Source organism: Oncorhynchus nerka, linkage group LG13 (assembly GCF_034236695.1).
Source record: "Oncorhynchus nerka isolate Pitt River linkage group LG13, Oner_Uvic_2.0, whole genome shotgun sequence".
In the NCBI taxonomy this organism is placed as follows: Eukaryota; Metazoa; Chordata; class Actinopteri; order Salmoniformes; family Salmonidae; genus Oncorhynchus; species Oncorhynchus nerka.
The window spans coordinates 80,492,541-80,515,001 of record NC_088408.1 but is presented as its reverse complement, the minus strand read 5'-3'; the positions used below and the strand labels follow the sequence as shown (position 1 = coordinate 80,515,001).

At 48.2% G+C, this 22,461-nt stretch overlaps 1 protein-coding gene across 1 annotated transcript in view; it reads right to left on the bottom strand.

The window, feature by feature from the left end:
* Positions 1 to 22,461, bottom strand: part of LOC115140236 (methylcytosine dioxygenase tet3-like) — a 70,357-nt gene that overhangs the window by 25,242 nt on the left and 22,654 nt on the right. The window contains 1 exon segment of the mRNA XM_065026755.1: positions 5,868 to 8,718. Coding sequence (XP_064882827.1) covers positions 5,868 to 8,718 — 2,851 coding nt within the window.

Below are 22,461 nucleotides of genomic sequence, written 5' to 3'. Positions count from 1 at the left end.
GACTGATCTGGAGGGCCTATATAAGGTGTTGCTAGGGTTTGTTTGGGGAGGGGTCAACTGGTTGGGGTGGGGATGTAGCTGGTGGTGCTGTGGTCTAGGTGTAGGTCCTCTTGGTGTGGATCCTGATGGTGCAGATCCTCGATCACGCAGTTCTGGGAGAGTGTCTGGCTGGTCTGGCGGGGTGTCCGTTTCTCTGTTGCTCCTATATGAGGTGCTGGGGCTGCGGTTGAGGGTGACATCCTTCAGGGTCCTGGCAAAGGTGGGGACTGCTGCCTTGTAGAGGTGGACCTGGTCATAAAGGCTGGAGGAGTGGTTGGTCAGGTAAACATTTGGTTTTGAGGCACAGTCCCAGGAAATGCTTGCATTCACCCGCTGCATAGTGGCGGTATAGTATTTTTGATAGTATAGTTGATAGTTTTTCATAGTATTTTTGTGGTAGCAGGGTGGAGATAACCACTTGTGCATTGGGGGAAAGTGGAAGAGGCTTTTTCAATCACTCCCTTGAGTGCTGTGGCCACACTTTCCTGCTGGGCTCTCAGGTCATTTGTGCCTGTGTGTATTATAATGTGGCTGGGGGCACCTAGTCGGTCCTCTGACAGCAGCTCCAGGGGACGCCGGGTGTTCGGACACCAGAGTTTAGCCACTTGGTGTTTTGGAAAAAGTTTCCTCTCATCAACATATTTCCCATTTGAGTCAATTAGGAGCACAATCTCTGTCTTTTGTGTGTCCTCAGTGGGTGTGGGGGTGTTGTCAGGAGAGCTATCCAGTGGGCTGACAGAGGGATGCCAGTGGGGGGAGGCTGCTGAGTTGGTGGATCCTTCCTTGTCTGTCCTGCTGTGGTATTAAGGCTGTGGTTGAGGTCTGAAGTGGGCTGTTCTGTTGGCTTCTCTAGGGGGGTGGCTAGCTCTCTGATGAGTGGTTATTTGTCGCACCTCAGCTTTCTCACCTCCTCCTGCAGTGCTGCTAGCTGGGCTGTGTGTTCCGGGGGGATGCTTGTCTGGCGTGTGTGTCTGTGCTGCCTAGACTGTGTGGACTAACTCTCTGAGCTCCACCATGTCTCTCTCCAGCTCAGTGAATGTATCCCTCTCAATGATGGAGGAGCAGTATGGTTGTGGACCTGGGTGTGTTCAGCACTGGGGGGGGGGGGGGGGTGACTATCCTCGTCTGCAGGACAGTTTGAAGAGGTGTGATCAAACTCGCTCGGGGTGGGGGAGTCGTCACCAAGAGAACTTCTCATGCCATGCTCTCGCTTTGATTAATTCTGTCTCCCTCTTCCTCACTGCGCCGAGCACACTAAACTGTTTAGAGAAACACTGGCTCTGCTTACCACTGCTGAACACTTACAAATGTTAAATTAAACACACCATCAGACCATTTAGACAACTGACACGGAACACTAGAAAACTTTGACAGTAGTGACTTACAGGACTACAATATATAAACATACACTGCTGTAGACTACATAAACTACTATCCAGGTCTACAGTATATCTACCACAGTACTTACTGTATATGTCAAGCTAGTCTCTGTATGTCAGAATCCGAGCAGTGGCCTAATTTTGACCAGTGCACTAAATAGGAAATAGGGTGCCATTTGGGACGAAGCCAAAGAGACTGTGTCCCACTCTGTCAGACATGTAGCCTAGACAGAGTGTCTGCTCTGTGCTGTCTGCCAGCCAGATCCACACAGCCACCCCACACAATGGACACAATGGCTGCCCTATTGTTACCGCTGTCTCTCTATGCACATTGCACTGTAGCTTACTGGAGAGTAGTGGCTCGGGATGCACATCCCAGCAACATACACACACCCACCCTGGCTGGCTAGCACCACACATTCTCAGACACACTCATTAGATGTCCAGCAAGAAGAGCTGGAGAATAAGTGATTGGACCACCTGATGAACAGTAGTAACAGCCTTTATACACCAAGAAAAAATGGTTCCCACAGGAGAACCCTCTTAGGTTCCAGCTACAACCCTTTTGAGTTCCATGTAGAACCCTCTCTTCAAATGATTCTAAATGGAACCGAATCGGGTTCTACCTGGAACCAAAAAGGGTTCTCCTATGGGGACAGCTGAATAACCCTTTTCGGTTATAGAGAGTACCTTTTCTAAGAGTGTACATCGGCTGCTGTATAGCTTCAGCCTCTGCTGTACAGTATGTGAAATGTCTTCAATTAACACTAAATGTATGCGATCATAGGATACACTTCCACAATTCATCCCCTAGGTGGCAGCAACCGGGTCTAGGTGCTGAGCCAAGATTTGATAAGCACATCAGGTTCTGCCAATGAACCCTCCAGAGTCTAAGCCCGGTCTAAGCCGAGGGAGGGTCTAAGCTAACATATGGAAATGTTTTAAGATGGTCATACAAAGGATCATTTAGCCATTTGATTAAACATTAAGACACCAATGATCACATTGGCATTACTGCTATTAGCCAATATGAACACATTGAATAACAGATTCACTACAACATATAGTCTCCAAAAAATCTAAAGGAAGTTTATTCTGAATGTAATTATCCCTTTATTTTAGGCACTGGTACTGTATACATAGATGTGTCCAAACTAGTCAGAAGTTTGGACACCTACTCATTCCAGGGTTTTTCTTTGTTTTTACTATTTTCTACATTGTAGAATAACAGTGAAGACATCAAAACTATGAAATAATATATGGAATCATGTAGTAACCACAAAAGTGTTAAACAAATCATGATATATTTCAGATTTCAGATTCTTCAAAGTAGCCATCCTTTGCCTTGATGACAGCTTTGCACACTCTTGGTATTCTCTCAACCAGCTTCATGTGGTAGTCACCTGGAATGCATTTCAATTAACAGGTGTGCCTCCTTAAGAGTTAGTTTGTGGAATTTCTTTCCTTCTTAATGCGTTTGAGCCAATCACTTGTGTTGTGAAGAGCTAGGGGTGGTATACAGAAGATATACATATTTGGTAAAAGACCAAGTTCATATTATGGCAAGAACAGCTCAAATAAGCAAAGAGAAAGTTTGTTCATCAGAGTTACCAGCCTCAGAAATTGCAGCACAAATAAATGCTTCACAGAGTTCAAGTAACAGACACATCTCAACATGAACTGTTCAGAGGAGACTGCGTGAATCAGGCCTTCATGGTCGAATTGCTGCAAATAAACCACTACTAATGGACATCAATAATAAGAAGAGACTTGCTTGGGCCAAGAAACACGAGTAATGGACATTAGACAGGTGGAATCAGTCCTTTGGTCGGAGCAGTCCAAATTGGAGATTTCTAGTTCCAACCGCCGTGTCTTCGTGAGATGCAGAGTAGGTGAACAGATGATCTCCGTATGTGTGGTTCCCTCCGTGAAACATGGAGGAGGTGTGATGGCGTGGGGGTGCTTTGCTGGTGACACTGATTTATTTAGAATTCAAAGCACACAACCAACATGGCTACCACAGCATTCTGCAGCGATACGCCATCCCATTTGGTTTGCGCTTAGAGGGACAATCATTTGTTTTTCAACAGGACAATGACCCAACACACCTCCAGGCTGTGTACGGGCTATTTGACCAAGAAGGAGAGTGATTTAACCTCAACCCAATTGAGATGGTTTAGGATGAGTTGGACCGCAGATTGAAGTGCTCAGCATATGTGGGAACTCCTTCCAGACTGTTGGAAAAGCATTCCAGGTGAAGCTGGTTGAGAGAATGCCAAGTGTGTGCAAAGCTGTCATCAAGGCAAAGCGTGGCTACTTTGAAGAATCTAAAATATATTTTTGGTTACTACATCATTCCATGTGTTAGTTCATAGTTTTGATGTCTTCACTATTACTATACAATGTAGAACACATTAAAAATAAAGAAGAACCCTTGAATGAGTAGGTGTGTCTAAACTTTTGACTAGTACTGTATATACAAAATTATGTGGACACCCCTTCAAATGAGATGACGTGGCTATTTCAGCCACACCCGTTGCTGACAGGTGTATAAAATTGAGCACAAAGCCATGCAATTTCCATAGACAAACATTGGCAGTAGAATGGCCTTAGCTCAGTGACTTTCAACGTGGTACCATCATAGGCTGCCACCTTTGCAACAAGTCACTTCGTCAAATTTCTGCCCTGCTAGAGCTGCCCTGGTCAACTTTAAGTGCTGTTATTGTAACGTGGAAACATCTAGGAACAACAAAGGCAAATTGGTAGGCCACACAAGCTCACACAACGGGACGGCCGAGTGCTGAAACGTGTAGCATCTGTCATCGGTTACAACACTTACTACTGAGTTCCAAACTGCCTCTGGAAGCAACGTCAGCACAATAACTGTTTGTCGGATGCTTCATGATATGGGTTTCCATGGCAGAGCAGCCGTACACAAGCCTAGGATTACCATGCGCAAACCAAGCGTCAGCTGATGTGGTGTAAAGCTCACCGCCATTGGACTCTGGAGCAGTGGAAACGCGTTCTCTTGAGTGGTTGGGTTTGACGGATGCCAGGAGAACACTACCTGCCCCAATGCATTGTGCCAACTGTAAAGTTTGGTGAGGAGGAATAATGGTCTGCGGCTGTTTTCCCTTAGTTCCAGTGAAGAGAAATCTTAACGCTACAGCATACAATGACATTCTAGACCATTCTGTGCTTCCAACTTTGTGGCAACAGTTTGGGGAATGCCCTTCCCTGTTTCAGCATGACAAAACCCCTGTACACAAAGCGAGATCCATACAGAAATTTTTTTTGAGATTGGTGTGGAAGAAATTGACTGGCTTGCACAGGGCCCTGACCTCAACCCCATCGAACATCTTTGGGATGAATTGGAATGCCGACTGCGAGCCAGGCCTAATCGCTCAACATCAGTGCCCAACCTAACTAATGCTCGTGGCTGAATAGAAGCAAGTCCCCGCAGCAATGTTCCAACATCTAGTGCAAAGCCTTGCCCAGAAGAGTGGAGGCAATTATAGCAGCAAAGGGGGACCAACTCCATATTAACGCCCATGATTATGGAATGAGATGTTCGACGTGCAGGTGTCCACATACTTTTGGTAATGTAGTATACTTCAATAAATTATTTAAAACTGGTACCGGGGACCTTAGGTAGAATCTTGTGGGCATCCTAGAGCAAAACAGAGAACTCCATCATGTTCATGAGAGTCTCAACTTTCCAGAGGGGTCATATTAGTGTAGGCCAAACCGTTTGGACGCTATAGACGATTTCACCTTTCACCGCAGATCGCGGTTTCAGACGTGACCCATGCAAAAGAATATACCAGATATCTCTATCTTAAACAGACACATTTTGATGGGGATGTTTTTGTTACGCGGCGGTAGGCTAAGGGTTAAGGTCCTCAGTCAGAGTGCCAGCTTGGAGAGCTGTGAGGCTGCTGGTTTTGGTTGCCATGAGGCCTTTCGTTTCTTTTGAATCTTTAGTTTGGGCATGCCTGTTTGTAGTTTTCCATTTTGTATGTTCATTTTTGTCACCATCTGAACCAACCATAATCCACATGGACTGACAGACCAAGAGGTCAAGATAGAGAGAGCAGGACCTGGACCAAGGTAAGGTTGCTCTCTCCCTGGGCATCTAACACCGTCGTAAAATGCTGATTTCTCACATTAATACACACATGAAGACCATGTATCTAGGCCTAAGACATCTAGACATAAGTGCAGAAAAATCTAGAGGCTAGTTATTGATTTTGTAAGTCTTTTAAATGAGTTTGTGTGTTTCTATACTATATACTTTAATTATATGCCAAATATACCAACAACATTTGTGTGCAGCCCAAGCCCACTCACTGGGAGTGTACAGCCATGTTTACCTCTGCGAGGCCAACAGTGGTCTAAATGTAGCTACATTAGAACGGTTCAATACAAACACAGACACACACCACTCACCAACACAGTTGCAGGTGGGGAACTCAGCCTGGAGGTCCTTGACGGGCATGTCTAGCAGGCTCTTAGTGGGCGTGTCCAGGTAGCGTAGTGGAGACTCAAGGAAGCCTTTTAGGGAGGGGTTAAGGGGGAATCCGTCTTTAGTGGGGGTGTCGTCCTCGCCCCCATCAGAGAATAATCCAGTGGTGGAGAGGACAGCTACGTTCCCATTGGTCTCAATCTTCATGCGTTTGGGCAGCTGGGACGGGGAGAGAGGCAGCTTGGTTGCCTCCCGCTTCTTCTCCATGGGGCTCTCAGTGGAGGGCTGTGTGGTGGAGGTTACTTTACTCATACTCCCCGACTCCTCCTTGTCTGCAGGTGGGGCTGTGGTAGGAGCTAATGGAGCAGCGCTGGAGGACTGAGTGATGGTAGCGCTGGATGGTGATGGGGGCCTGGCTTGTCCTGAGTTAACTTTGGGCTGAGACTCTGTCACCACGGGCTGGGCTGAGGCTGAGGGGTCTTGGTCCTGGGGCTGGCTCTGTGAAGGGCAGGGCTCTGGGGCAGAGGATGAACTGTCCCCGAACTCTGCCTCAAACTGGCAGATCAGCTCCTCGAACTTGGGGTCCAGGGAACTGAGCCCTGGTATGGACTGAGAGGTGGTGGAGGTCTGTGTGGCGCTGGCCTCCGCTGAGCTTGCTGGGATGTCCAGGGCTACAGGGAGAGGCTGAGGGGTTGAGACGTCTGGAGTGTTTACAGACAAGGCAGAAGCAGCGACAGAGGGTGCAATAGAAGAGTTTAAAATGGATACCTGAGATTGGGCTGGGGCAGGGAGGCCTGTGGCAGCCTGAGTGGGGTTACTGAGGAGGGGGAAGGTAGGGAGAGAACCTGGGTGGGCACTGGCCAGAGGCAGGGCTCCGGTAATGGTGAGGGGAGACGGTTTCTGTATGGAGATCTGTCTGTGAGGCAGGAAGGTTGGCAGGGAGACCTTCTGCTTGGTCTTCTTGATGACTATCGTCTTGGGTTTGGGGCCTGGCTGGAGCAGCATCCCACCCCCTGCGTGCTGCTTGAGGAGCGGAGATGTCCCCGCTGTGCTCTTCCTCCTCTTGGTCTCCTGCTTGATGGCCACGGGGACGGGGTGGCCCTCGGGGCCCATCTGTTGGGGCCACCACTTGCGGAGGTTCTGGCAGGCCTTGGCGGGACGCAGAGGGCAGAGGCCTGGGAGGCCGGGAGAGTTGGAGAAGAGGTTCCTCTTGTGGTGAAGGTGCTGCTGCAGAGCTGTCTGGGTGGAGTGGCGGATGGCTGCGCTGCCCGGGGAGAGAGGAGGACCAGGGTACCTAGGCTGCTGCTGGCCATTCATCAAGCTGTAGCAGCCCCCCATGGAGGCGCAGGCAGAGCTCTGGTACTCCCCGGAGTCTACCTCCTGCTTGACCCGAGGCATCCCTGGTTCCTGCTTGATGTGGTGGTGTGGGACGGGCAACTTGAAGGGACCACTTATGTACTTTCCGCTGGAGTCCCCCAGTAGCTGTTTGAGCTCGGACATGGGGTCGCCAGTGCTGTGGCCACCGGATGGAGGGGCGAAGCGAGGCTGCTGGGAATCTGAGTTCATCCACTGGTTCCTCTGCTCTTGGGATCCCCCAGTGTCCTGCTGCTGCTGCCACTGCTGGTGGTGAGGCAGGAGGCTGCCTGCGTCGGGCTGCCGGGGGAAGGGTGAAGTGGAGGACGGAAGATTGGAGGCGTGGGCCGGATGACCATGGGACTGGGGTCTGTGCTGCTGCTCCCGTGACACAGGGCTCTGTTGGGGCTGGGGGTATAGTCCAGGAGGGACGGATTGTGAACGCGAGGAGGACAAAGAGGAGATGGGGTTGGAGGAGGAGGGGTTCAGGCGGGTGCCGTGCTGGAGGTGTAGAGGGGGGTGTTGAGGTTGGCTGGTGGAGGAGGCCTGGGCAGGAGGGACCACGGTCTGGGGGACAGTGGCAGATAGCTGGGTCAGGGCCTCGATGGCAATAGCCGTCTGCAGACTGACATTCTTCTCCTTGGCGATGAAGAGGACCTGAGGGGAGCAGTTGATAGGGGCTGGGTGTTGGCCCTGTCGATGTGGGTGTAGTGGTGGACCGGAGGGAGGGTTACCTCCATTGACATGGGGTTGGGGGTGGGGGGGCTGTTGATGAGGCGGTGTATCAGTGGTCATCTTGGAGCAGGGCGTGTTGTTGTCCCGCTCCTCCCCTGCCCGTGTCTGTTTTATCCTCTTCTCCAGCCACTCCAGGTAGTCTGGGCAGTCTGGCCCATCACAGTCACAGTTGGGGGGCTTGTGGCCGTGGCGCGCCTGGCTCAGGGCATTCTGCAGGGTGTTCAGGTCCTCTGGGGGGCTAGCCTGGTTTTCCCCTTCTGGGGCTTGGAGTCTGTCTTGAGCCGCGGCCCCCTCGCCAGTGCCCATCTCCTGGTTGAACTTCTCATACAGCTGGATGGCGTGGGACTGGGGCTCAAGGTGACCTGAGGGGGGCAGGGAGCCAACACTCACGCTGGCTGAGAAGGCTACCAGGTTGCGTGCAACCTCCATGTCTGCCTCATGGACAGGCTTCCCAGGAGTCCTACCACTACTGCTCCAGTCATTGCAGTGCTGCTGCTGATGGGGTTGGGTGGCTTTGCTGTGCCCAGGTACACAGCCCTGTCCTGGGGAAACACTCCTTGACCGCTGGGGCTCCCTCTGGGGCTCCAGGCCAGCTCCACCCTCCTCATGGGTGTCCCTGGGATGTTGGCTCACCCCATTGGTCGGTTCCAGCCTCAGCAAACCGCCTTCCTCGAGGCGGTCATGTGACCCAGTTTCCATCTGGCCTCCTCTTCTGGGGCCATCCACTGAACGAGCGTCCGAAACAGTCTGAGTGAGAGAGTGAGAGGACACAGGTTAGGGACAAGGAACCAGAAAAACTAAATAGGAACTATGCATCAACATAGAATAAACAATAGCAATCAATATACAAAATAATATAGTTTAAACATGTTTACAACTAGTTTCTTCAGTTGATCATCTTAATATAACATTATACTCAAACAAAAGATTCAGAGAACAGACCAATAATAATGATTATGATAGGGCACTGGCTAAACATCTCTCTCTCTGAGTGTTAAAGTCACATCACAGTAATATGCACACTACTACAGCAGTCAGACCATGTAAAGGGTTACCACCCCCCCCCCCTCCCAAAGACACAAAGGATCATTGAAAAAGTACTCAAACACACACAATTCAGGGCCATTATCTCAACATCTATTCTATATGAGGAAGAACAAGTGAAAGGTGAAGGAGAATGAGGTGAACTACAGCATCCATTGTATAGTGCATATCTACCATTCACTTCTATAATTACTGGTAATAAACTTGCAACTCAACTTCCCCGTTTGAATGTCAACATACTGTATATTACCAGTCTGTAAATGTCAATTAGCTCGCTGTGTTGTCAACGACTGTCTACTATATTGGCCAAATGAACAGTGTTGTCTGAATCAGGTTAGCCAAGCAGGATTCCTGGTTTCTGATCCTTTGGTCCTGAACCTCTCCCTCCTCAGGCCTTTATGACAAGGGACCATCTACTGTATCTCTACAAGACTGCAGCATTCAACACCTGTATGTCATATCACCATGATGTAAGACTAAACACAATCAATGCATGATGCCTCAACAAATGCAATACAAATGTGTGAAGGATCGAGAGAGCAAAGATGTAGCAAAGAGTAGCTATTGTTAGTATATGGTTACGTTCTTGATGCCCTTTCACAAGTGTACTTAATAAGATGATAGTAGCTACAGCCTTCGATTAGCGTCCATTAGAGATAGAGCATAGTGCTGATGATCTCATCTGGGGGTTGTAGCTGCTCATCCAATAGATTAGCTGTGATGACATCACTGTTTACTAGACCTGCAGAAGGGAGGCTGAAACACTATGGAGAGGATCTGGCCTGGCTGATGATTTTGGAGGGAAAAACTAAAAGTGACATTTTGACAGTTCAAGTGCTGTTGTCAAAACTCTCTACACTGAGTGTATAAAACATTAAGGACACCTGGTCTTTCCATGACATAGACAGACTAGGGGAATCCAGGTGAAAACTATGATCCCTTATTGATTCAAATCAGTATAGATGAAGGGGAGGAGACAGGTGAAAGAAGGATTTTTAAGTCTTCAGACAATTGAGACATGGATTGTGTAGGTGTGCCATTCATAGGGTGAATGGGCAAGTCAAATAATATAAGTGCCTTTGAACAGGGTATGGTAGTAGGAGCCAGGCGCACTGGTTTGTGTAAAGAACTGCAATGCTGCTGGGTTTTTCATGCTCAACAGTTTCCCGTGTGTATCAAGAATGTGCCACCACCCAAAGGACATCCAGTCAACTTGACACAATCGTGGAAAACATTGGAGTCAACATGGGCCAGCATCTTTGTGGAACGCTTTCAACGCCTAGTAGAGTCCATGCCCCGACATATAAAGGTTGTTCTGAGGGCAAGGGGGGGGGTGAAACTCAATATTAGGAAGGTATTCCTAATGTTTGGTATACTCAGTGCAGCCCTCTCAACATAACACTGACTTTAAAAAATGCAACAGATCTCTGCTTGAATCGTGTATCTGCACTGTTTCAAGCTCAGTTAAAGGGATACCTTGGGATTTTGGCAATGAGAGAATGCCAAGTGTGCAAAGCTGTCATCAACGCAAAGGGTGGCTACTTTGTAGAACCTCAAATATATCATTTGTTTAACAATTGTAAGGTTACTACATGATTCCATATGTGTTCTTTAATAGTTTTGATGTCTTCACTATTATTCTACAATGTAGAAAATAGTAAAAAATAAAGAAAAACCATGGAATGAGTAGGTGTGTCCAAACCTTTGACTGGTACTGTATGTTCAACAACTACACAGAGATCTATGTCACACTAAATATCACAAGAACCAAATAATACATTTTAAAAATGTTATTGCCTGTGAACATCTTCAAGTCTTATTCTAGAAGTTTTACATCTACAAAAGCCTAAACTAAATAAGGAAGTATTCAACATGGCACTATCTAACGGACCTGCCAGAGCAGGGAGGGCAGTGAGGCTACAGCAGGTAAGTCCTGCCCTATTGTTCAGACAGACAGATATTAATAAAGCCTGAAGCATTGTGAGCTCAGACAGACAGAGCTCTATAAGGATTACACACAGTCATAATAATGTCCACCTCACACACATACAGTATGCTGTACACACATACACACAAACATTCACAGTTTACTGTACACACATATACAGGTAGACATAAAGGTAGGCTACACCATTAAACATGTCTAGAAGAGAGGAACTAGACTGGTTTGTTGTTTGAGTTATGACCCAACAGGTCTGTGTACAATGCAGACTTGATCATATCTACAGTATGTTCACAGTGAGAACACAGCTCTCGTTTGTAGTTCATATAGTTGGTTAACAGCTGAAGTAGAAAGACATCCTGCTTTTCCCGTGGTTTGAATATAATTAAATAGCCTTTTGAAGTGTCTTATTGGATGGGCCGCTTGCTCAGGCCCTTATAATTCACCTTTTGTTCCGGGTGTCTGGTGGGGGTCCCTGGAGGGGTGGGGGGAGGACAGCCGGCCGACGATAAGTGAGAGGCCCCAAGTTGCCCTACCGCAGACTGAACTGAGACGGGGTTGTGAGTAACAAGAGTTTGGATAACTTGTCTGTTGAATCAGTGGTCACTAAAATGCACAACCCAACAACCCACAGTCAGTCACATTGCTGCTCTCTTTTCACACAGTCGATACACTGATACTCTTTTTCACTCTTAAACACATACAATAACAATTGTATCGTTGCTTTGTACGTCTCAAACTGAAACTTACAGGGATCTACTGTGCAAACAATAACACGACCATAATGACAGTTCTCATAACCGGTTAACTGGGACTTTCGAGATACATTACATGACCAAAAGTATGTGGACACCTGCTCATCGAACATCTCATTCTAAAATCATTAATATGGAGTTGTTCCCCACTTTGCTGCCACAACAGCATCCACTCTTCTGGCAAGGCTTTCCACTAGATGTTGGAACATTGCTGCAGGGACTTGCTTCCATTCAGCCACAAGAGCATTAGTGAGGTCGGGCATTGATGTTGGGCGATTAGGCCTGGCTCGCAACCGGTCTTCAAATTCATCCCAAAGGTGTTTGATGGGGTTGAGGTCAGGGCTCTGTGCAGGCCAGTCAAGTTCTTCCACACCAATCTTGACAAATAATTTCTGTATGGACCTCGCTTTGTGCACGGGGGCGTTGTCATGCTGAAACAGGAAAGGGCCTTCCCCAAACTGTTGCCACAAAGTTGGAAGCACCGAATCGTCTAGAATGCTGTAGCGTTAAGATTTCCCTTCACTGGAACTAAGGGGCCTAGCCCGAACCATGAAAAACAGCCCCAGACCATTACTCATCCACCAAACTTTACAGTTGACACTATGCATTCAGGCATGTAGCGTTCTCCTGGCATCCGCCAAACTCAGATTCGTCTGTCGAACTGCCAGATGCTGAAGCATGATTCATCACTTCAGAAAATGTGTTTCCACTGCTCCAATGGTGGCGAGCTTTACACCACTCCAGCTGACACTTGGCATTGCACATGGTGATCTTAGGCTTTGCGCGGCTGCTCGGCCATGGAAACCCATTTCATGAAGCTTCTGGCGAACAGTTATTGTGCTGACATTGCTTCCAGTGAGTGTTGGTAGTCAGTATTGCAACCGAGGACAGACCATTTTTTACACACTACGTGCTTCAGCACTTGGCGTTCCCGCTCTGTGAGCTTGTGTGGCCTATCACTTCGCGGCTGAGCCGTTATTGCTCCTAGACGTTTCCACCTCACAATAATAGCACTTACAATTGACCTGGGCAGCTCTAACAGGGCAGCTCTAACAGGGCAGCTCTAACAGGGCAGCTCTAACAGGGCAGAAATTTGACGAACTGACTTCTTGGAAAGGTGGCAGCCTATGACGGTGCCATGTTGAAAGTCACTGAGCTCTTCAGTAAGGCCCTTATACTGCCAATGATCATCTATGGAGGCTGCGTGATTTTATACACCAGGCAACAACGGGTGTGGTTGAAATAGGCGAATCCACAAATTTTAAGTGGTGTCCACATATTTTAGTATATATAGTGTATATTTAGCCAAATGAGACTGTCACGAATACCCTCTCTCTTCATACACACCGTACTACACACTGCACTATACACACTGTGGCACGCTCACACCTGCAGCTACCTACCACGGTGCTTCTGACAGTGCAGACCATGTGCTCGAAAAACTATTTACAGCATGCCAGAGCCTACTCTCTCCTGTCAGGACACTCAGTCACACACACACCCTACTCTCTCCTGTCAGGACACTCAGTCACACACACACCCTACTCTCTCCTGTCAGGACACTCAGTCACACACACACACCCTACTCTCTCCTGCCAGGACACTCAGTCACACACACACACCCTACTCTCTCCTGCTAGGACACTCAGTCACACACACACCCTACTCTCTCCTGTCAGGACACTCAGTCACACACACACCCTACTCTCTCCTGCCAGGACACTCAGTCACACACACACCCTACTCTCTCCTGCCAGGACACTCAGTCACACACACACACCCTACTCTCTCCTGCTAGGACACCCAGTCACACACACACACACACACACACACACACACACACACACCCTATTCTCTCCTGCTAGGACACTCAGTCACACACACACCCTACTCTCTCCTGTCAGGACACTCAGTCACACACACACACCCTACTCTCTCCTGTCAGGACACTCAGTCACACACACACACCCTACTCTCTCCTGCTAGGACACTCAGTCACACACACACCCTACTCTCTCCTGTCAGGACACTCAGTCACACACACACCCTACTCTCTCCTGCCAGGACACTCAGTCACACACACACACACACACCCCCTACTCTCTCCTGCTAGGACACCCAGTCACACACACACACACACACACACACCATATTCTCTCCTGCTAGGACACTCAGTCACACACACACACACACACACACACACACACACACCCTACTCTCTCCTGCCAGGACACTCAGTCACACACACACACACACACACCCTACTCTCTCCTGCCAGGACACTCAGTCACACACACACACACACACACACACCCTACTCTCTCGTGCCAGGACACTCAGTCACACACACACACACCCTACTCTCTCCTGCCAGGACACTCAGTCACACACACACACACACACACCCTACTCTCTCCTGCCAGGACACTCAGTCACACACACCCTACTCTCTCCTGCCAGGACACTCAGTCACACACACCCTACTCTCTCCTGCCAGGACACTCAGTCACACACACACACACGGCACTTCCATTCCAAAACATCAACACGCCAAACTAGAAGAGACTGCCTAACCTGTTAGACACCATAGTCACTGAGACTAGTCCCTTCAAACAACATGCAACTGTACCACTACACGTCCGTCCCCACCTCCATCAGACCAAAACAGATGCCCTCAAGGTTGACAGCACAAAGCAAAAAATGAGGGAGGGAGGGGAGGAGGTGGGCATAAAGCCTGGGAGTAGACAGCTGAACATAAATCCACACATTTAGACACACTCCCTCCCTCCTTCTCCCACTCCCTCCCTCCCTCCTTCTCCTTCTCCCACCCCAAACCCCACTCCCTCCCTCCCTCCTTCTCCTTCTCCCACCCCAACCCAAACCCCACTCCCTCCCTCCTTCTCCCACCCCACTCCCTCCCTCCCTCCTTCTCCCACCCCCAACCCCACTCCCTCCCTCCCTCCCTCCTTCTCCCACCCAAACCCCACTCCCTCCCTCCTTCTCCCACCCCAAACCCCACTCCCTCCCTCCCTCCTTCTCCCACCCCCTCCCTCCCTCCTTCTCCTTCTCCCACCCCACTCCCTCCCTCATTCTCCCACCCCCAACCCAAACCCCACTCCCTCCTTCTCCCACCCCCATCCCCCTCCTTCACCCACCCCATAACCCCACTCCCTCCCTCCTCCCACCCCCAACCCAAACCCCACTCCCTCATTCTCCCACCCCCACTCCTCCCTCATTCTCCCACCGCCAACCCAAACCCCACTCTCTCACTCCACTCCACCCCACTCCTTCCCTTCCTCCTTCTCCCACCCCCAACCCAAACCCCACTCCCTCCCTCATTCTCCTACCCCTCTCTCACTCCACCCCACTCCTTCCCTCCCTCCCTCCCTTCCTTCCTTCTCCCACCCCCAACCCCTCCACTGCCTTTCCTGCCTTGTCTCTCACAGAGAAAACATGAAAGAAGAACCATGAGAAAAAAAACAGCAAAGAGCCCCAGACAGCTCCAGTACTTACATGGGTCTAGACGTCCTGACAGTCGTAGTGGAGAAACACAGAGGGGAGAAGAGGTAAAGAGGAGCATAGAATAGTGGTGCTAGGAGCCACTAGCAATCTGGCGGAGGCTTTTTTTTTTTATAGTCAGTGCGGCACACATTCATAAGAGCTGACACGCACGCACACACACACACACACCTCCCCCAACCAACCAACACGCTCGCTCTCTGTCTCTTCTTACGGCCGTCGCTTTCGGTTCTCTGCCTTTTCCTCTCCCATTATCCCTCTCTGCTCCTTCCTTCCTTTTTCTTTCTCTTACGCTCACAGTCTGGATCTCCTTGCAGCCCCCACCTTCCCCTCTCTCTCTCCCTCCGCTCCTCTACCTCTCGCTCAGTCAGTCTCTTTCTCCCTCTCCTCCCCCTCTCTCTTCTGTGTGTGCAGAGTGAGAGGCCATTTTCTGAGGCACAGTGGGCACGTAAGAGGGAATGGAGGAGTGTGCAGCTAGCGGAGAGAGAGAGAGAGAGAGAGAGAGAGAGAGAGCTGGGTGTTGGAGGCTAGTGGCAGCCCTAGAAACAGCAGCACATTGCAGCAGAGCTGTTACCAGGCAATGCTCGCTCTCTCTCTCTCTCTCTCTCTCACACACACAAACCCTTATTGAAAACTAACACTTTGAATACATAATAGTGTGTTTCATAAAACATGATGTTATATGTTTTAGTCCATCCAGTAACGTCTAATAATTTGGATATCTGAGAGCGGAGCGGTTTTTGAGCACGGAGGTGATGGATGACGCTAGACACAGGCAAACGCCAATCTCAGCAGCCCTCTCTGAACATTAACAGGAAAATTGAAAAAATGAAAGAAAAACAACTAGAATCTCTGTAGGTGGTTTGAATCTGATCAATTCAGACTAGTCTTTCTCCTGCGAGACAAGCTGTACTTCCATCTTTACGTCTGTTTCTGTCATAGTCCATTGGCCGCCACAAAGCCGATGACCATCTCTCTGTTTGTTTCTCTGCCTTTTACCACAACTATGTTAATAATAACTATTTATTTCTCTACAGGTCTGTTACCTTCACCGCCGGCTGACGCGTCGCTCATTGCGAGGTAATACCGGGGGAAGAGGAGCAGTCTAGGACTTGTGAAGGCGAGACAGTGCACAGCGAGTCTCCTAAATACCAGAGGATAGCGATGGCTTGAGATGACTTTAAAAAGGTGCCAATACGTTTTACACTCAATCATTTCTAATGCCTTTCATTTCCTGATTCATACACGTGAAAGACGAAGAGAATGGAGGATTGAATGTGATTGAGAGAGAGGGATAAAGACTAGAGGACTAGAGGCTGGGGAACAGTACAAGCAGCGGTCCACGACAGTTTGGCAAGATACTAACCACAGGGATAAAGACTAGAGGACTAGAGGCTGGGGAACAGTACAAGCAGCGGTCCACGACAGTTTGGCAAGATACTAACCACAGGGATAAAGACTAGAGGACTAGAGGCTGGGGAACAGTACAAGCAGCGGTCGACGACAGTTTGGCAAGATACTAACCACAGGGATAAAGGAAGCTAGAGAGACAGTAGAGAGGAGAGGAACATAGAGGGGAGAGTAGGGAGAGATGTTGAGCTACAGAAATGCAACACTCACACAACAACCTAGTAAGTTGTCTTATTCATGTGACTTCGGCTCTAGCAAGAAAGGAGACCATGGATACGAGAAGGAAGCGGGAACAGAGATCGAGCGGCTTGTCGCTTGACAGCGAACGTCCACAGTGACATGGTGGTACTAGAGATGTCGACAAACAGCAACATCATTTGCAACAAAGCCTAAGAGGACAGAAACGATTCTGGCGTCTCTCCTTCTCCATGGCGTGGCTGCTTTGCCTCTCCTTCCAGTCGGCCGGGTTGGTCTTTCAGTCTCACTCGGTCCCTCCAATGTTTTTCCAACGTTATCCCCTCACCATTGCTCAGCTTTAGCACCATCGTCGCTGGCTCGCTCCACTTGTTCATGCTACCCCTCTGACCTCCCTTCTCTGCACCTTCTCTTCTCTCTGTCCTCACTCTCTCCTTCAGCAGCACTGCTAGAAGTTTGGAATCGGATTTATGGCAGAAGAGGGGGAAAAAAACATGGCCGACGTCTCTTCTCTTCTCCATGCAGATGAGATCCTTGTCGGCTCCTGCGCAGTATCGTTCTCTTATTATTCCTCACTGAGCATGTGAGCGCTGCGCACTTGCTGGATTAACTTGAGTAACCTCTCCCTCGATCTCTCTCTTTCACGCTCTCTTTTTTTGCTCCCGCTTTCTCTCTCACTAGTTCGGTTCCCGTCCCTTCCTTTGCTTTCCTTCGCTCCAGGTTCATCGCAGTCAGTGTCTCTCCAACCCTATGAGGCTTTTACTCTCTGGCCCTGTTGTTCACAGTCCTCCACCAGCGCTGTCTGGCACACACTCACAACCCAAAGACAAACACGGCACAACCCAAGCCGGTGCCTAGTAAAGGGAAGTTTGTTATGTCACATGCCCAGGAAGCACCAATGAGAGAGAGAGAGAGAGAGAGAGAGAGAGAGAGAGAGAGAGAGAGAGAGAGAGAGAGAGAGAGCAGGTGGGCGTGAGAGCTAGTGAAAGCATGTAGTTATGACATAGCTGTTACATCATCAGAATCTCACAACCTCGCTCCCACCCTGCCCACCCGCTCGCACAGGCTGGGCGGATGTGTCATATGACAGTGTGTAGACCCCCCCCTTCCCCCATCACACACACACACTCATTCATCCACCCTCCTGACTAGGCTTGCTCTCTCCCCCAGTACAGTGACACAGCATTTCTTGCGCTTAGAGCGAACTTAACCCTCTCCATTCTCTAGAATAACACACACTCTCTTGTTGTGAGCAGATGAGCATGTAAAACAACAAAATAAGCAAACTGTATCACCGCGTACCACTAGCCAGTTTTTAGAACCAGAAATGCTACATTATTTGACACTTGAATACAATACATGAATATGAATTCACAATATGAGTTTGATTAGCCAAACCTATTTCTAAAAAGCTGTTCTCGCTATGTCATATAGACAGTTGGAGTTCGGTTAAATAATCGTGATGCTTTTAAGCAACCAGTTGGCCACTATATACAACAGATGCATCTACTAATAGCAGTCTACACTCCAATTCTCCTGTCAGAACTATACTGTTTTTTAAATTAATTTCTTTCCCAAAAAAGTAAGCAAACATAATCAATGTTTGTTACGGTAACCCTGAGGTAGTTTTAGGTTAGTGCTACTGTTTTGTGATAGACCGCCAGAGAAGAGCAGACCAGCAGCCATCATACCTCAGTCAACAGACCTACTTATCTAGTATGGCAAGACCGCCACCTCCCTGATGAGCCCTGTTGGCCCTGGTAGTCACCTCAGTACGTCAGAGTCACTTCAGTTGACGGCCGTGTCCGGACTGTATTGTGGACCCATAAAGGGCTGTTTTCTGGACACAGATTAGAATTTCCATTGAGTTTGTTTCTAATCCAAGACTAGGCTTAATCTGTGTTCAGCAGTGGTGCGTATTCATGGATGCCAAGGGAAGCCAGGCTTCCCATAAAGTAACACACTCCTCCCCTCCAGCTTCCCCAGTGATTTTACCCTCGTACCCTTTCTGGTGTCCAGTAAACCAGCCCTTTATGTGTCGGATGGGGACAAACTAACATCCACTCATTTCAAAGTGAAATGTAAATAACACAGTTGAAATATCATGGGGTATTGTGTGTAGATGATTTTTGATTTATTCGGATCCCCATTAGTCGAAGCCAATGGTGACAGATAGTCTTACTGGGGTCTGACACAAAGAAAAATACAAAATACTTTACAATTTACATTCATTTAAAAACATGTGGTGTGCGTGCATCTATCAGTTACACATACATGTCAGTACATACACACACACCAAGTAGGTCACATGTCAGTACATACACACACACCAAGTAGGTCACATGTCAGTACATACACACACACCAAGTAGGTCACATGTCAGTACATACACACACACCAAGTAGGTCACATGTCAGTACATACACACACACCAAGTAGGTCACATGTCAGTACATACACACACACACCAAGTAGGTCACATGTCAGTACATACACACACACACCAAGTAGGTCACATGTCAGTACATACACACACACCAAGTAGGTCACATGTCAGTACATACACACACACCAAGTAGGTCACATGTCAGTACATACACACACACCAAGTAGGTCACATGTCAGTACATACACACACACCAAGTAGGTCACATGTCAGTACATACACACACACCAAGTAGGTCACATGTCAGTACATACACACACCAAGTAGGTCACATGTCAGTACATACACACACCAAGTAGGTCACATGTCAGTACATACACACACCAAGTAGGTCACATGTCAGTACATACACACAACAAGTAGGTCACATGTCAGTACATACACACACCAAGTAGGTCACATGTCAGTACATACACACAACAAGTAGGTCACATGTCAGTACATACACACACCAAGTAGGTCACATGTCAGTACATACACACACCAAGTAGGTCACATGTCAGTACATACACACACCAAGTAGGTCACATGTCAGTACATACACACACCAAGTAGGTCACATGTCAGTACATACACACACCAAGTAGGTCACATGTCAGTACATACACACACCAAGTAGGTCACATGTCAGTACATACACACACCAAGTAGGTCACATGTCAGTACATACACACAAGTAGGTCACATGTCAGTACATACACACACACCAAGTAGGTCACATGTCAGTACATACACACAAGTAGGTCACATGTCAGTACATACACACACACCAAGTAGGTCACATGTCAGTACATACACACACACCAAGTAGGTCACATGTCAGTACATACACACACCAAGTAGGTCACATGTCAGTACATACACACACACCAAGTAGGTCACATGTCAGTACATACACACACCAAGTAGGTCACATGTCAGTACATACACACACCAAGTAGGTCACTTGGGGGAGAGGTGTTGTGCTGATGTATTTTTGTATTTATGTTTTTTAAACCAAGTTTGCTGTTCACTAGTGCTGTATAAGATGGAAGGGAGTTCCATGCACTCATGGCTCTGTATAATACTGTACGTTTCCTTGAATATGTTCTGGACCTGGGGACTGTGAAAAGACCCCTGGTGGCATGTCTGGTGGGGTAAGTGTGTGTGTCAGTGCTGTGTGTAAATTGACTATGCAAACCATTTGTAGTTTCTTAGCAAAACAAGAAGTGACGCAGTCAGTCTTTCCTTAACTCTTCAACAAGATAGACTGGCATGCAGAGAATTAGATGAGTGAGAAAAAAAGATCAATATAATCCATTTTGATTTCAGGCTGTAACACAACATAATGTGGAATAAGTCCAGGGGTAAATCAAATCAAATCAGGTCCCAATAAGTCAAGGGGTATGAATACTTTCTGAAGGCCCTCTGTGTTCTCCTAAAGCCCTAACAGACATAACAACCTGGTTTACTCTCTAACCACAAAGCACACAACTAGCACAGACAACTTCATAGAAAAGTGAGTGCTCTGCTCTCACAACAATACAGGGTCGCTCCATAGCAACAAATGATAAACTGACGTAGTGAATAATAACAACACAGGTGCTGTTTGATGAGGGACACCTAAAGAAGGAGAATGTGATGATTCCAGAAACAGACGGACAACTCAACACGTACAGTAGGAGTACTCTATTTGAACATGAGGTGCGTGGTATCTCAGAAATGAAATTAACTTAGACAATCATCAGGAGGTGTCATTCAACATCTCAACTCCTCCATCTCCGTCTCTCACTCTTCCACACACACATGCACAAAGCAGAGTATTGGCCTTGTAGGAGTGCTGACAGTATTGAGAAGTGCAGCTGTGTTCACATTTTTACCATGACTACTAGTCTGACTCATCTTCTCATCCAACCATTCACCCACACTGACAAGAAAACAACACACACACACCAACACATGTATGTACCTACTTTACCAAGACCAGTGGAGGCTGGTGGGAGGAGCTGTAGGAGGATGGGCTCATTGAACTGGCCGGAATGGAATAATCGGAACGGAGTCAAACGTGGTTTCCATATGCTTGATGTGTTTGATACCGTTCCATTTCAGCCATTACAATGAGCCCATCCTCCTACAGCTCCTCCCACCAGCCTCCACTGATCAAGACAGGTGGGGTGAATCTCAATGATGTAAATGACAAAACATAACAAACAGAGCATATGCTTTATTTCTACAGGGTACAGAGGAGCCCAGCTCTCAGTGTAGAAGATGGCATTTGATTTGATTTGATTTGGCAGGTGTAAGACATCAGGTAGTCCTAGCGGATGATGCAACCACATGCAACCCTCTCCCCTCATGTGTAGGGAGGCTTGTGTCAGAACAACCACCGTGTCTTCCATTCAGGTCCCATCTTCTCTAACAGCAGAGGACTATGCAGTATACAGTGCATATTTTCTTATGGAGGAACACAGCCTAGGTCATCAATAGATGACAGAGTCCAGACACCCAAATCAGATCATTGCTTTGTGTTCCTGACAGAGCAGGGTGCAACCCCCACTCTAATGTCTTCCCGTCAGTCCCTGACCCACATTACACACCCTCCTCCCCTCCAGCCTCATACCATCAAGGTCATCTGTTCTGACCCACATTACCACATTACACACCCTCCTCCCCTCCAGCCTCATACCATCAAGGTCATCTGTTCTGACCCACATTACCACATTACACACCCTCCTCCCCTCCAGCCTCATACCATCAAGGTCATCTGTTCTGACCCACATTACCACATTACACACCCTCCTCCCCTCCAGCCTCATACCATCAAGGTCATCTGTTCTGACCCACATTACCACATTACACACCCTCCTCCTCCAGCCTCATACCATCAAGGTCATCTGTTCTGACCCACATTACCACATTACACACCCTCCTCCCCTCCAGCCTCATACCATCAAGGTCATCTGTTCTGACCCACATTACCACATTACACACCCTCCTCCCCTCCAGCCTCATACCAGCCTCATACCATCAAGGTCATCTGTTCTGACCCACATTACCACATTACACACCCTCCTCCCCTCCAGCCTCATACCATCAAGGTCATCTGTTCTGACCCACATGCTCCATGTGACACACACACACACAGACATGCATAAGCACACAGGCAGAGAAACATACACAGGCAAACACACTAAGGGTCA